At 33.3% G+C, this 16,316-nt stretch overlaps 2 protein-coding genes and 1 non-coding gene across 3 annotated transcripts; 2 read left to right on the top strand and 1 right to left on the bottom strand.

Moving 5' to 3' along the window:
* The first annotated feature begins 348 nt into the window (after positions 1-348).
* Positions 349-4,598, top strand: LOC115695845 (2-methoxy-6-polyprenyl-1,4-benzoquinol methylase, mitochondrial). The gene is made up of 8 exons (XM_030622935.2): positions 349-800; positions 1,013-1,139; positions 1,275-1,336; positions 1,912-2,070; positions 2,162-2,306; positions 3,229-3,300; positions 3,407-3,515; positions 4,221-4,598. The coding sequence occupies exons 1-8, from the start codon at positions 707-709 to the stop codon at positions 4,320-4,322; spliced, it is 870 nt and encodes a 289-aa protein (XP_030478795.1). The 5' UTR covers positions 349-706; the 3' UTR covers positions 4,323-4,598.
* A 9,474-nt stretch (positions 4,599-14,072) lies between these two features.
* LOC115695995 (small nucleolar RNA R71) lies at positions 14,073-14,179 on the bottom strand. Its single transcript, XR_004007599.1, has one exon. It is a non-coding gene; the product is annotated as a small nucleolar RNA R71 (small nucleolar RNA).
* Positions 14,154-16,008, top strand: LOC115695253 (uncharacterized). The gene is made up of 3 exons (XM_030622332.1): positions 14,154-15,276; positions 15,434-15,528; positions 15,577-16,008. The coding sequence occupies exons 1-3, from the start codon at positions 14,154-14,156 to the stop codon at positions 16,006-16,008; spliced, it is 1,650 nt and encodes a 549-aa protein (XP_030478192.1).
* Positions 16,009-16,316: the final 308 nt, after the last annotated feature.

Here is a 16,316-nt window from a genome sequence, read left to right as displayed (position 1 = left end):
GTTTCTATTTTCGCTAAGTCTGTAATTCATTATTCAATATTCCTTCTCAGAAATAGTTTCAGTAAAACTTTCATAACTCTCTCAGTTTTAATTTATTTTTTACAATCTTTATATCATGGAAAGATAATTTAATTTCTTATATTTTTTATGAAGACAACTTTCACTAAATTCGTGTAGTTTTTGGTAAAAATAGTGTTCTTTCTACTGTAAGTGCGAATTTTAATGTTAGGGCCTTGATCCATGTCTTATTATCCGTATGTAAAAAAAGTATTTAAACACTGCTTATAAATTATTTAAAATTTATTAAAATTTTACAACATATTTTAAATAACTATAATTTATACTACCATTCAAAAAGTTAGACTAAATTTTTTTTTTAAATGCCTAAACATTGGCGATGCATCGGCGCACTTTTCTTTCACGTGCATTGTAGAAAGAAACACAGTACATAATAATATTGAAAAAAAAAAAACGACACATCGTTTCCTCTTTTCCCCAAAACCTAAACAGTCTCGCACCGCACAAACTCAGCGCAGGCTGCCCATTTCCAATCGCCGTCGAGCTAGCACCGCCGCTCGCCCCTTTCTCTCCGTTTTGTTACGCAAGAATTATCACTTGTCTTTGAGAAAAAAAAAAAAAAAAAAACAACGAAAATTGAGATTATTATCACTTTCTCATAAAAAGTTGAACCCTTTTCTTGACAGTAATGGCCTTGAGAACATTAACAAGAAAGGTCGCTCCTAGACTATTGCCCTTGCTTTCTTCTGCTTCACCTCTCCATTCCCATGCCACAAGCTTTGGTGGGTCTCTCTATTTTTTTGTTGTTTTTTACGGGTGTGGTGGTGTTGGGGTTGGTTAAGGCTGTTGTGTCAACTCTCTAGTTCCCTTATTTTCATACATAATATGAAATGAGGACAATGCAGAGTCCGGTGGATCAAGTAGGATTGGATGAGTGATTAGTTTTTCTTTTTCTGGTCTACTCATGAAACTGTTTGAACAAATTGTGTTGCAGGGTTTAAAGAAGTAAGGGAAGATGAAAAGAGTCAATTGGTGGGTAATGTCTTCAGCAATGTTGCTTCCAGCTATGATCTAATGAATGATGTGATGACTGCTGGATTACATAGATTATGGAAGGACAGGTTAGTTAGATAGTTAAGTTTCTGTTAATTACATACATACAAAATTATGTATATATATATATATATATATTCTTTAGATTACGTTGAATCTTATGTCTCATTTAGATTGTTGCCTATGATGTGCCTGATTTTCAGATTGGTTTCTGAATTGAACCCATTTCCTGGTATGAAACATCTTGACGTTGCTGGTGGAACAGGTCAGCATATAATGTAACTATATGCATTGTCCGTTTGATATGTAAAGAGTAGAAACAACCGGAGGTTTAAGAGAATCTTTGAAGACAAATCTGATGATGATCTTTGTGGTCTTTAATTTTTTAGGGAAAAGACTTAGATGCGTAAAATGGTCAATTTATTAAGATTACTTGAAGCAAACGAATAGGTTATTGTAGATAGTGGAATCAACTGATCAACTGCTAAATAAATAAGTGTTCAATTTTGATGTTAACAGAAAGAACTTGCTGTTTTAACAATATTGTTTTTAATTATAAGAAATGAGAACTGTCATTGATAAATGGAAATAAGAAAAATACAAAGAGAAATGAGAACCTCATCTGTTTGGTACGCTGCAATGCTCTTAATCTTAAGCCATAATAGTTATTATCTTAAAATTGTTCATTTTGAATTTGGAGAAGTTGAACATAGCTGCTCATCCTGATGGAGAAGTTGAAATTATTTGCTTTGGTTTTAACGATCATCTTTATTTTAAAATTTATTGGTTGGACTGAACCCTATTTTCTTATAGTTTTGCGCTTTTTGTTTTCATTTCCAGGGGATGTTGCTTTCAGAATTCTAGAAACAATAAACAGCACTAGACGTAGAGCTTTGCAAGATGTTCACGAAGATGGTTTAGGAGAAGAAACGCAAATTTATGTTTGTGATATCAACCCTAACATGCTTGATGTTGGTAAAAAACGAGCCTTGGAGAAAGGTAAGCTAAAGAATTTGAATGAGTAAATTCCAATATGTCTGTAAACAGAAATTTATTTTGTTTATAAATGAAATTGTGTGCGTAAATATAGGTCTTGGAGAACACCAATCACTTATATGGGTGGAGGGAAATGCAGAGGCCTTGAGCTTTGAAAATGCTTCAATGGATGGTTACACTATTGCATTTGGGATAAGGAATGTAACTCACATAGAGAAAGTACTTGCTGAAGCCTATAGGTAAAGTCATAACCTTGTGTTCTGTCTTGATCGTGTATGATGTCACATTTATTTAAGGCCGTCTTTAGCGTGTTTGACACTGATAAGATAAAATGGCTTTATCTAAAGAGTACTACATCAAAATAGTCAATCTTGCACTGACTAGATATATGGAAAGCTGACAGAAGAGTAGGAGAAAATATTTATAGCTAGATTACCATGGTACCAAGCATTTTGAAAAATATAATTTGTCTAAAGTGATCTATAAGTTATGGTTCTATCTAATTTGTGAAGCCAGGTATAATCTAAACGTTTTTTCGTACCTGTTTTTTGTATGTATGATTTGGAATTTTATTCCAAAAAAAAAAAAAAAGATGAAGTGTCAAGTCCAAGAATATCTTTGTTCGTTTCTTTGGGTAAGGTAAGGTAAGGTAAATAGTATCCGAAAAAGCTTTATTTTAATATAAAATAATTAAATGGTTTGAAAAATGAAAAACTATCTAACGAAAGAAAGTGAAAGGGAAGGCCAAGCTGCTGATTCGAAGAAATACTATATGCTTGAGTATAGGCCCAGCCCGCCCCCCCCCCCCCCCCCCCCCCCCCCCGGGCGAACATAGGCGGTAGGGCCCACCCCAGGCCCCAAAAAAATCTCCTATTAAAATACACATTTTTCTTTTACTGATTTTGAAAATGTCACATTTTTTTTTAAATAGAGGGTCCATTTTTTTTTTTCCTATGCCTACTAAAATTCAGGGCCGGCCTGCTCGAGCATTTTGCAGCTCATATTAGGGAAACCTCTTTAGTTTTCCATTTATGATATTTTATTTATATTCTGGTAAGGTTCTAGGGAAATCTTTTGTATTTTTGGAATTGCTACTAATAACATGGTTGCCTGATTCATGTACTTACTATGTTAACCTTTATTTTATGGCTCTTTTAACAGGGTGCTAAAACCAGGTGGGAGGTTTCTTTGCCTTGAGCTGAGTCATGTGGATGTTCCTGTGTTTAAAGAAGTGTAAGTATCCATGACACTTTAGCTGGTAGAAGACTATGAGACATTCCATAATCTTAATTTAATCTTGAGTGACACAAACATCATTGACTATAATCATCTTCTGCAGGTACGATTATTATTCGTTCTCAGTTATTCCCACCTTAGGTCAGCTAATTGCAGGTGACCGAGAATCCTATCAGTACTTAGTTGAGAGCATCCGCCGTTTTCCTCCTCAGGTTTTACTTCTTCTTTCCTCTTATTTGTAAACAATTAGAAACACTGAATATAATTTTGCGAAAAAAATTTATTGCATAAAGAGTGGGATTATACTATACAATTCATGCCCTGATAATTAGGCTTTGGGTTTTCCTATCTCACACTAATTGACAAACTTGTTGACAAGCCAACATATAGAAGCACAATGTAATATTCGAGTTATGGGTACAGTAGTTGCTCGTTCTTTTTAAACCATTCTGCTGACATTGAAACTAAGATTACAATATCTTTCTTCAGTCTCCAGGTTCTCTCTTTATTTTTACTTTTTTTGGTGTACATAAAATTCTTGCTAGAGCAGCTTCTTGTGTTCCTAAGCAGTAAAAACCTGGATATCTACTTGGACCTCTGGCTCTCTAAAGAATTTTAATCCGTGTCCAAACGACACATATCACATTTGGTTAAATTGATTAGGAAACTTGTGCACTTTGCGACTATTGACCGTGAGGACCTCATGTGTTTTAAATGAGATTTCGCCAGAGTATTAATACTCTACTTTGTATAAAAGAATAATAATAAAAAAAAAACAGCATTCAGATAAACCAGTGAAACATAGAAACAGAGAAAGAATTTCTGAATCTTTTCTGCCTAAACTCTTTAAGTTGTTATTACTGAATCTGTGACTGGTTATTTCCTTTCCATAAATCTTCAATAATTGATAAATGCAGGAGACCTTTTCATCAATGATAGCAGATGCAGGATTTCAGAAGGTTGAGTATGAAAATCTTATTGGAGGAGTGGTTGCCATCCATTCAGGTTTAAAAGTTTAATTTATTGGACTTTTATGAATTTCCAGCAAACGTATCTTATCTCAACTCAACAGCAAGTACTTCACCTATCATTACCATAATTTACAGTAGGTGGAAATTTGTTTCTTTTGGAGGTATAAGTATGTTTTTCCAACAGTTTTCACGGATTGTCATTATCTTCTTTGATATTTTGTAATAAATTCATGAATTTATTCAGCTTAAACAAGCTTGAAAAATAAGTTCTAAGAAAATAGTTGTACTATAATATCAATAAATTTAAAGGTTACTACTGTCTAAGGGGTTTTCCTTTTTTTATATTTTTGGGGCCCGTTTGGTACGCAGGATTAGACTGAATTGGACTTAAAAAGATTGGACTGGACTGGACAAGATTAGATTATGCTGAAAGTAATCCTGTGTTTGGTTTAAGAATGAATTGGACTATTTTATTTATATCCTTTTAAAAAAAAAAAACTTAAATTAAAATAAAAATATATAATAATAAATAAATAAAAATAAATAATTCGTAGTAAAAAATAAAAATAAATAATAAAAATAATTAAATTATAAAATAAAATAAAATAATATATCCTATATAATTAAGTATGTATCATAAATATATAATAAAATAGTTTATCATATTTTTTATTTAATAAATAATTAAAATACTAAAATAAAAATATTTGAATAATATTAAATTATTTATGTTAAACATTAATTTAATCACTAATTTAAGATAAATATTAATTTTTTAAAATATTTATATAAATTTTCTAGTAATTTAAAACTAATATATAATTTTATTGTCATATTGTTTCTTTTAAAATCAATTTAAGTAACTATTGTTTAATTAATAATATTTTAAAATTTGAAAGCTTATGTATGATAATTCACAATTATACATTTTCACTAATTTTAATGATTAAGTTTTTGATAAAAAAATTATAAATGAATGTGTAATAATTTTTTTTCGTTAAAATTCTTATTAAATTTAAAATATATTAATAAAATCAAAATTAAAAAAACATTAAAAAAAATATCTCACCTGCATGAGATTATTTATCTCACCTTGCTGTATGGGATAAAGACAGATGAGATTAGCTGGATTAGTTATCCAGACTTCCAACATACCCAAACACTGCACTGGACAAATTAGCCTGTCTAATTCAGTCCAGTCCTGCGTACCAAACGGACCCTTGGACAAATTGTATTCTCCCCTGAATAGAGCATGATATTAATTGATATTTAGTTTTTTTTTTTTTTGGTAAGGAGTTTTGTTAATCTTTTGAAACTTTTGTCTGTTTAAAAATATAGTACTCTTTTTTTAATGGTAAACAATTCCTTTCAAAATCATAACCTTATAGGGAAGGGTTCATCAGCCAACCAATACAAGATACTAACCCAACTGCATATTGTAATGTGTGCTGCCATTTTATTGCAATCATGTGAACATGTTTTAGCAAAATGTTAAGAGGAGAAAGACAATGCCAAATTGATTTGTTTAGAGACGTCACTAAAAAAATGTACGATTCTCCTTCGTAGGATTTGTTGACCGATTCTTGGTAGTTTGATTCAACTTCAATGATGGGGAATTGCTCTTCATTAATTGAGGGCTGCCAATGGAGCCTTTGCTTTGAGAACTTTCGAAGCTGCTAATCCAATGCTACTCCCTCCTTGGATTAGCTTTGTAAGTGCAGTTACCGTTTTTACTTTGTCATTACGAGTAATTGCACTTGTTGTCCACCAAATCTAGACTCATGTCCCCGTCCTTTTGGTCCCCAACAATGTAGAGGGGGTGACATGTATGAGTGTGAAGGGAGTGTTTTGGCGACTTGAATGTTCCTTAACTTCGGAAAGTGTAAGCAACATAGATAGAACAATAGGCGTGGGCCTTCCCATTTGCTAAAAATGGAAAGGTATAGCTTATGCCCGTCGTAATATTGAATCTAGGGGTGTTCATCTGATCCAATCTGCACTTTTTTGGTCAAACAACATTCAATCCGCACTAAGTGCGGATTTCATAGTTTGGATCCAATATGATCCGCATAGCAGTTTAAATTCAATCCGCAATAGTACGGATTGGATCGGTTATTTTTTTAATGATAAATTATTTAATATTTTATGGAAAAAAATTAAAAAAAGACTATTGTTTCTTAATCTCCAATAATAATCTATTTCCATCTCCATATATATATATATATAAATCAAACAAATATACATATTTATTCTATATAAAGTGTATCTATATAACAGAATTCTTGGTTTATGAGAAATTCATGGGTGACTTTTTATTTATATTAAAAATAAAATGGTTTATTATTAAAAATAAAATGATTTATGAGAAATTCATGGATCACTTTCTATTTATATATAATAAAATAAATCCCATTAAATCCAAAAAAAAATAAGATTGGATTTTTGCTGTTATACATCTACGATTGGGTTTTTTTTTTAATTATTTATTGTATTCTTTTTCCTATTACAATTTGGACATTCTCATGTGATCACACATAATATTCCAATCCGCACTTCTCTTTTTTTTTTCTTCACAACTTAATAACAAAATACATAAGTAATAATAATAATAAGAAAGAAGCGTGACTTTTATCAAAGTTCATAAAACCAAAGTTCACAAAACCAAACATCAATGGCGAAAAAAACCTAACAAAGTTTACAACTAATAAATGATTGTAAGTGCTCGGCATATGCATTAGTTTCCGGGAGCAAAGTTTTTTAAAGTTACATAATAATTTACATATATACAAAAAATAAAGAAGAATATAGAAGAAAGAAGAGATCATTATTCACATCTAGAAAGACAGTAAAGATAATAATAGAAGCTTTTCATTTTTTTTCTTTTTTTTTTATCATTTTTTTTTTGAACAAAGATAAATATGAAATTTTAATCGTATAGAGTTTTATTTTAATAAAATATAGTATTTTAAAATAATTTAAATTCAAATAATTTAATAGTATTTTGTTATAGAATACTATCACTTTTTGTTAAACATGGTTTTCACTTTTTTGTCGACACTACCATATTTAATTTATCAACGAAAAATTGGACAATCCAGATATATGCGGACCCAGCTAGAATGAAAAGTGCAAAATATAAAAATTACACTATTGTCTCTATCGAAGCAAATGAAGATTGAAATCCACCAATGACTATCATTAGTTTTCTTATCTACAATTTTTAGACAAATGTTATCTTCAATTATCAACAATTTATTGATTGATTTTTAATTTTCTTTTTATCTTACACTCATTTAAGTAATGTTTATTTAAGTATTGGAACATCAATTTTTAATTTATTTTTGGATTAACTTAAGAACATATTTAAATCATCAAGCTTTCTTAAACACTAATATATTGCATTCGGTATTCACTTTTAATTGACAACATTATAAACTATAATATTTAGATACACATAATAATAATCTCACCTAATAACTAATAATGTTTTTTCTTTAATTTTTAATTGTATCACATTCAAATAACATAGAAAAAAAACTAGCATAAAATTTAGTATACGTGCCTCGCACGTAACTTTTTACTAGTATGTCAATATATATATACTCATCTTTAGATTTACACTAAAATATATATGTATTCATTAATAAAATAAATAAGTTAGTATATATATTTAAATTTATGTGTATGTGTAATAAGAATAATTTTTTTAATGTTTTTTATTATAAATAAATAAAATACACCAACTCAATATATTACTGTTGCCCCTGATTTTGTCCAAAATACGTGGACCAACCGGATGATGACACGTAGACTGAAGGGGTTCAACGTTTAAATAATTCAGCTAAGTCTCTTTAACCACAAGGATCAACCATGGACATGCCTCCCGGAGAAGGCATGTCACTCTCACATACTCCCGGAGAGCAAAGCTACAACAAAGCATCTCCGAGAGGTGTCAGATCCTATCTGAACAGTCATCTCGCATTTAATGCCACATGGGAGGAGGCGTATTGAAACTGCCATATGTCTTAAAGTCTGACGGCACAACCCCCTCTCTACAGCTACTATGCTATGATTAATAAGCCTAGTGACGGCTACTTTGTGAGGAATCACATCAGTCAAAAAGGATAAAGGACTATGTCCATAAAACCCCTACAAAGCCTAGGGATTAAGCCATGCATTTCCTATGATATATTCATTGGGAATGTGTGTCTTTACTGATAATTACAGAAAGACATGTACCTCAATTCCAGGGATCACCCCACAAAAACACTATAAATACCCCCCAAACTCATTAAGGCAGGGGTCGAAAATTCTGAGTTTCATAAGAACTAGAAGAGGAAAAACCCACCAAGAACATTCTTTGTAATAAATACTATCATAAATACACAGACTCGTGGACTAAGGCTCATTAACGCCCCAACCACGTAAAAATCTCTCTCATTAATTCCTTATAGCTTTCTAAATTATTATTATTATATTGGTTGCCGAAAACATCAGTCAACATTTTGGTGCTTTCATTGAGAGCTGAAAGAAGCGTCTGAAAGTAGATAATAGATTACAACGAAACAAAAATGGTGGAGACTCGAAGCACACGTCAACCTCGCCCCCTTCAAGATGCTCAAGATCCAAATGATGAGGACGTGGCCTCAAGAGCAAATGTGGGCTTTGAGGAAGAAGAAGGAACCCCCGATGACGAGTATGATGGAAACTTCGACGAGTACGACGTCTACGACGAAGGCAGCTACTCAGAGCTGGTACTCTTAAGGCAAAAGGCTGCCGATCATGAGGCTGAAATCGCAGCCCAAAAAGAGCAAAACCAAAATATGCAAGAGGTGATGCTGGCCATGCAAAAGGCCATGGAGGCAGCAGGAATTCACTTGCACCCAAAAGCCATCCCTGCTGGACTTGGGAAGGAACCAGAAGAATCCTCGCCAAGTTCCAAAAAGCAGAGGTCTAGGGAACCTAGCCCTATAAGGTATCCCTCCGAAGGGAACCAAAAGAAAACCCTACCTCCACTCTCGGGAAAAAGAAAAAGGTGCAGGATCCGCGAAAGGTTCGCTCAGATTTCCCGAAAAGGAAAGGTCCGCAGAGGGGCAAACTCCAAAAAGGAGCCTTGGCCCTCAGGATCGAGAGGACCGAAAAAGCGTTTCCGTGCACCAAGAGCCCGGAAGGAGGGGAAGAAGGAGCCAGAAATGTCCTCTCGTCGATCTGAGAAATCAGATTAACGGGAACCATGGTGATCTCCGGGATCACCTGGACCAAAAGAAATACGGACCCGCGGTCTCCACGGGAACGTTAAACGAAGGGATCATGGCAGAACTCGCCATACTCCGAAAAGACATCGCCCGAGCCTCTCAAAGACAAAAAGGCGATGACTGCGACTCTGATTGTGAAGACTGGGAACCATGTGCCAAGCACATCCTGGAGGCAGAGCTCCCTAAAAATTTTAAGATGCCCGAAATGGCAGCTTATACCGAGAACTCGGACCCAAGCGATCACCTGTCACGGTTCAACCGAGTCATGACAGTCATGAGAGTCAGCAATGACGCCAAGTGTTTGTGCTTCCCGCTTACTCTAAGCGGATCCGCGGAAGAGTGGTTCAAGAAACTGGAACCAGGATCCGTGGATTGCTGGAATAAGTTGCAAACTAGCTTCCGGAGACAATTTTTCGCCGCAAGGAAAGTTAATCTGGAGGTCACCGCCTTGACTAACATCAAGCAGCTGCCTACGGAGACGTTGAAGAATTTCATGAAGAGGTTCAAGGAAGAAGCCTCAAAAACCAAGAAAGTCGATGACGGACAACAACTCGCTCTTCTTCAAGCGGGCATCCGCACAGGGACTCCATTCTGGAACGAATTACAGCAAGAAGGAGCTTCCAACCTTCAAGATTTCCAAAAAAGAGTCCAGAAATATATCAACCTGGAAGAGGCCCAAATAGTGGCCTACGGGGATACTATCCCACCGGGATAGCAGGGTATGTACCCGGAGCTCAGCTCCCAGGCACTTTGCCAACAGCAGCCCTGATTAATGCTCAAATTTGTACATTTTAAATCTTTATTTATGCATATTAAATTAATATAAATTAAATATTTCATATTATCAATGGTAAATTTATTTTAGTTGAAAATATTTAATTTATTTTAATTTTGTGTTATTTTTCAGATTTGAGTTAGTAAAATATTGGTATGTTTGGAGCTTGGAAACCCAACTCAATAGTTGGTATTTTTGCAAAAGAGAGGCAATGGTCCAAGCACAACTCATTCACTTCCTTACCATCAATTATTATTCCAAACTTTGTGAATTATCCACGCCCATGTCATCTCTCCAATATTAATTTCCAATTGGGCCAAGAATGAAGGGAAGCCCATTACTCAAATTTGACAGCAACAACCAACATTCTCTTCACAACTTTGTTCGTGTAGTGGGTCATGTCTGCCTTCTCCAATAGATGCGGACCCCATCAATTGACAAGCAGAAAATACTACTCCACTTCAGCAGTTATTTTAGCCATCTATCCCACTAAATGGTACACGAAAAATACTATTTTGGAGAGCCAATTTTCACTATAAATAACACCATTTGTTATTGTAAAAAGGCATCAGATTTTAGTAGTGTTATTATACCAAAATTTTATCTTTTTCTTTCCTTCTTCTTTATTTTACTTTATTAATTTTGGTGTAAAGACACTGCCTTTTCTAGGCTAATTTCTTTGACAAGACTCAAGTGTAAGTTCATGTAATTTTTATTTTTCTAATATATTGATTCTCTTTGTTCTTCATTTCCATATTTATTATATTAAATTTCTCTTCTTCTAAATTGCACTTTAAATTTAATAGTACCTTTTATATAAGTTCAGTCATGCTTTTCTTATGTAAGTTAGACTATTAATTATTAGGGTGTTTATTATATTATATGATTTTTACTGCATTTTGCCGGTGGTATTTTGTCAATTTAAATTATATGATATGATAGTATTTTTAGAAGTAGTATTAATTTAATTAGAGAACATATTTTTCTAGTGGGCTTAATTATACACATTTTCCAACTATAATTAATGGTGTAGAATTATAGTTGAGGTTAAAGAATCAATTTTATTAGGAAAATATAATTGCATGTACAAAGCTTGTGTCTTCCATAATCATTTTCTGATCACTTCTCATTTTAATTAATTGTTTAATTTTTGAAAATCATTTTCTCAATATTCTCACATCACATTCAAGGTTCTTATTTTATTCTCGTAAAATTACTAACTGTCCTTTTGAGTGTATTTTTCCTCCCTGTGGATACGACATATAGTCCGTTTACTACCGCGACCGCAGTGTAACTAATTGGGCGACATCAATTTTTGGCGCCGTTGCAGGGGAGGTTTCTACGCTACAAGAGGTTAGTATAGTAGGTTTTTTTTTTATTACTTTTTTTTATCTCTTCTTTATTTTTTTATATCAAAAAAAAAATTAATATAGTATAATTTATTTATTTATTTTTTTTGGTTATATATATAGATTCAAAAAAAAAATCACTATATATTATTATTATTATTATTTTCTCTTCTTCAATCTTTTTGTAAAAAAAAAAAAAGCAAGTACTTTTTTTGTTTAGTTTATTTGTTAGTTGTATTTATTATTTTGCTACTATATTAGGGTGTTAGTTTTTTTTTATTTTTTGTACATTATTCTATTTTGTGTTTTTTTTTTTTTAGGATTAGCCATTTTTTTTTATTTATTTTAGGTTAGTTGTAGACTTTTATCCTTTAGGCTAAAAAAAAAAAAATTGTGCATAAAATATTTTCATAAACTTTTTAGTGTAAACCCAATTGTGTAATGGTAAAAGTGGTACAAACTGAGATCATTCTGTCTAAGAAAGATTGGCTTTAAAGGTTTGTGGTAGAGTACCCTCTACACTTTCTAGCAACCCCGGGGAGTTCTAGTAAAAGTGTGGGACGAAGCTGTACCTTGGCAACCTTCCCAATCGGCCTGGGAATATCTTGTGTGAATACCCTTGCATTATTACATAGTTGTAATTTACGTTATTTAACAAGTGAAAATACAAAAAAAAAAAAAAAAGTGAATGTCACGAAATAGAGACAGATTAGGGAGATTTGTAAAACAACAAATTGAAATTTTAGAAAACTCTCCTAAATCGTCTTCTTCCACTCGTTCTCATTCACCACTATCACCCATACTTCCTGCACTGCCAATCAGGGGCGGATGTAGTAGTAGATTCACAATTTTGATTAATATATATATATTTATGATAGATAATTGCTACTGTTTTATATATACAATAGAGAGAAAGTGAGTTGAAAAGTCAAAATTTAAAATTGATATGTACTTAGTAATTAAGTGGAAAACTAATGAGAAATATCTCATCTAAAATATATAGTATTTTAAAATAAATACTAAAAATAAGGTTTCTATTTTTCATGTGAGTTAATGTTAATGTTAATCAATTTTTGTAGTAAATATTATATGAAATTTTTGTAGAAAATTGTTCTGGTAGATTTTTTGTCTGTTTCAGTAATTAGAAAAATATTTTAGTTCAATTTTTTTTTTCATAAACGCATACGTTGTAGCTATATAGGACCACTTGTAAATTTTTAGAAAATTCTAAATAGTTTATTGTGTCGAAAATAAAGTTTAAACAGTTACTTACCACATGTATAAGAAAAAATAGTCGTACTGTAAATTTTATTTTTTAGTATTGTAAGCTACTTGAAACTTTTTGAAAAGTTACAGGTGATCTTAAATAACTATAACATACATGATCATTAAAAAATTATATTAAAAAGCTCTTCTGTATGCCGAAACAGATAGAGAGTACTCTACTAAAACAGTATTCCTTAAGAAAAGTGTACTATAATCATATACTTATCCTATATTGTATATTCATAAAAAAGAAAATAAATATAATTGTGGGTCTATAAATAAATAAAATATTTATAAAACAAAATGTATATATAAATTAGGTGTTTCTTATTATTAATTTACCTATAGATCATCATCTATCATTTTTTTTTTTGTTTAACACTATTAACATTGTTAGTTTTTCTATAATCAACCACATATTATCTTTAAATATGTTCTACCATCAATTTAATTATTTGTTTTAAATAATGAAATGATATAAAATATTTTCTAGTCAATACAACTTGATAATTAATTACTTTTAACAGTCTTATTAATTATTCGATTATAATTCATATATTTTATTTTAGTGCATAAAAATATTTATAAAATTTAAATTAATTTAAGTGAGTTATTATATATATTAGATCACTTATAAATAGTTAGCACTATCTAGAAAAGAATATTAGTCATTAAATCACTATATGTTAAGCCTTGTCATTGTACATGTTTGCTTGCGCTATTAGCCGGCCCCCCCTAAAATTCAATCCTGGCTCCGCCCCTGCTGCCAATGATGGCTCAACAACAGGAAATCCAACCAAGAACGCTACAGGATTATCTACATCCTACGCGTACGGCCACACCTTCATGCATAATGTACCCCATGAATATGCCCAACTTCGATTTCAAACCTGGCATGATTCAACTTTTACCAACCTTTCATGGTTTGGAAAATGAGAGTTCATATGTGCATATTCAGGCCTTCGAAGAGGTGGTGGCCACATTCAACAACCAAGCTGACATCATTAACTTGGTGAGATTGAAGTTCTTTCCTTTCTCACTCAAGGATAAAGCAAAAAGCTGGTTGTATTCCTTAAGGCCAAGGTCTATTGGGACATGGGACGAAATGACAAAAGCATTTTTCTCTAAATTTTTCCCACCCCATAAGACTAGCAACCTTAAGAGGCAAATCTCTACCTTCACCCAAAAGGACCATGAAACGTTTCATTAGGTCTGGGAGAGGTTTAAAGATTTGATGGGCCAGTGCCCACATCATGGATACGAAAGTTGGCGTCTTGTCAGCTATTTCTACGATGGTCTCACAGCCGACAAAAGACAATTCGTACAAATGATGTGCAATGGCGACTTCCTTCAGAAAGATCCCGAAGAAGCTTTGGAATATCTTGAAGAAATCTCTGCAAAACCCTACACATGGAGTGCACCAAGTCCTACGGATAAGCCACGAACAGCCGGAGTCTACCAATTGAAGGAGGAGGATAGTGTGAAAGCTCAACTTGAAGCTCTAAAAAAACAATTTGAGGCTTTCAAAACTCAAGAAGGTAAAGCACTCCAAATGGTTGCAACAGTGGAAAAGCAAGAACCATGCTTTATTTGTGGAGGGACAGATCATCAACCACAAGAGTGCCCTAATCTTAGTATGTTGAGGGGAGGAAATGAGGAACAATGTAATGCCTTAGGGGATTACAAGAAGCCTTATAATGCCTACTCCAACACATACAATCCTGGTTGGCGTAACCATCCCAATTTCAGTTGGAAGGATACAAGTCAAAATCAAGCATCTGGGAGCCAATGGAAACCTGATCAACAAAATAATTCTCTTGAGAATTCCATGAAAATTCTCGCAGACTCTCAACTAGAGTTCAGGACTTATTTTGCTCAGGTGATAGAGGAATTGAAGGACATAAAGATTCAATTAACAAAGTTAAATGATTCTTCAGCCATTCAAGAGCGTGGTAAGCTTCCCGCTCAACCTCTACTCACTGCCAAAGGGCAACATATGGCACAAACCTCTACTTCTTTAGAGTCTAATCCAAAGGGGGTTAATGCCATTACTACTCGAAGTGGTCAAAGAACAGTATCACCATTACCTAAGACCACTAGTGTACCAATACCTGCTCCAAATGCTAATATGCCACAGAACCTTCCAGTGAAGGTGCCCTTCCCTCAGGCTTTGAAATCTTCTAGGAAGGTACTGGAAAATCATGGTGAAATCCTAGAAAATTTAAAAACAAGTGAAGATCAACCTGCCTCTCTTGCGTGTGATCAAACAAGTACCAGCATATGCCAAGGTCATCAAGGATTTATGCACCATAAAAAGAAAACACCATGTCAAGAAAACTGCGTTCTTGACAGAACAAGTAAGTGCGGTGATTGAACAAAAGATACCGATCAAATACAAAGATCCAGGTTGTCCTACAATCGCTTGCCAAATTGGGACACAAGGATTTGGTCAAGCTCTCCTAGACTTAGGCGCAAGTGTTAATCTCATGCCTTATTCAATTTACTTGCAACTAGGCTTAGGAGAAATCAAGCCCACATCTATGGTGCTACAATTGGCTGACGGTTCAATTAAAAAGCCACGAGGAATAGTTGAAGATGTCTTGATTAAAGTTGGAAAATTCTATTACCCCGCTGACTTTTTGATTTTGGACACTTAGTCTGAGGTTAATACTGAGTCAAAAATTCCCATCATTCTCGGTAGGCCTTTCCTTGCAACAGCCAAAGCTCTCATTAACTGTAGGAATGGTCTCATGAAATTATCTTTCGGGAATATGACTATGGAGGTCAATATTTTTCATGTTGTGAAACAACCACCAGAGGAGGTGGAAGATTGCTATCATACTGATGTGATAGACACAATTGTTGAGGAGGAAGTTCTTTTGCATGATGATTCTGATTCTTTAAATGATCTCCTCCATGACTTTGATACTGAAAATAAGCTTTATCCACCTGAGGAAGCTAATGTTTCTTCCATTCTTGAGATGTCCCAAGATGAAGCATCACCGTCGCAATATGAGAATTTGCGATTCCAGACCCGATCTATGAAACGCTTCTTCGGGTCCATGTGCGATATTGACAAATTCTGGTAAGAGGGTAGGCTTACCTGAGGAGATCACCTTTGTGACTCTGGCCTACCCAGAATGATCAGGTTGTTTCTATTTCTGTTTATGTTTATATTTTATTCACTATTTATTTCCTTTATTTTTGTTTTGTTTTTTTCGAGGATCAATATCGCTGCTATCCATGGTTGCTTGCTCTCCAGGTGTTCTCTTTCCCTATTCTTTTAATTTTTATATTTTTATACATTGAGGACACTGTCTGATTTTAGTTGGGGGTGGTGAGCATATTCAAGCATGTTTCTTAATTTTGTCATATTAATATTTTCATGGTCAAATTT

Source organism: Cannabis sativa, chromosome 6 (assembly GCF_029168945.1).
Source record: "Cannabis sativa cultivar Pink pepper isolate KNU-18-1 chromosome 6, ASM2916894v1, whole genome shotgun sequence".
NCBI lineage: Eukaryota > Viridiplantae > Streptophyta > Magnoliopsida > Rosales > Cannabaceae > Cannabis > Cannabis sativa.
Note: the sequence above shows the minus strand (reverse complement) of the source record. Positions and strands in the feature narration are given on the sequence as shown.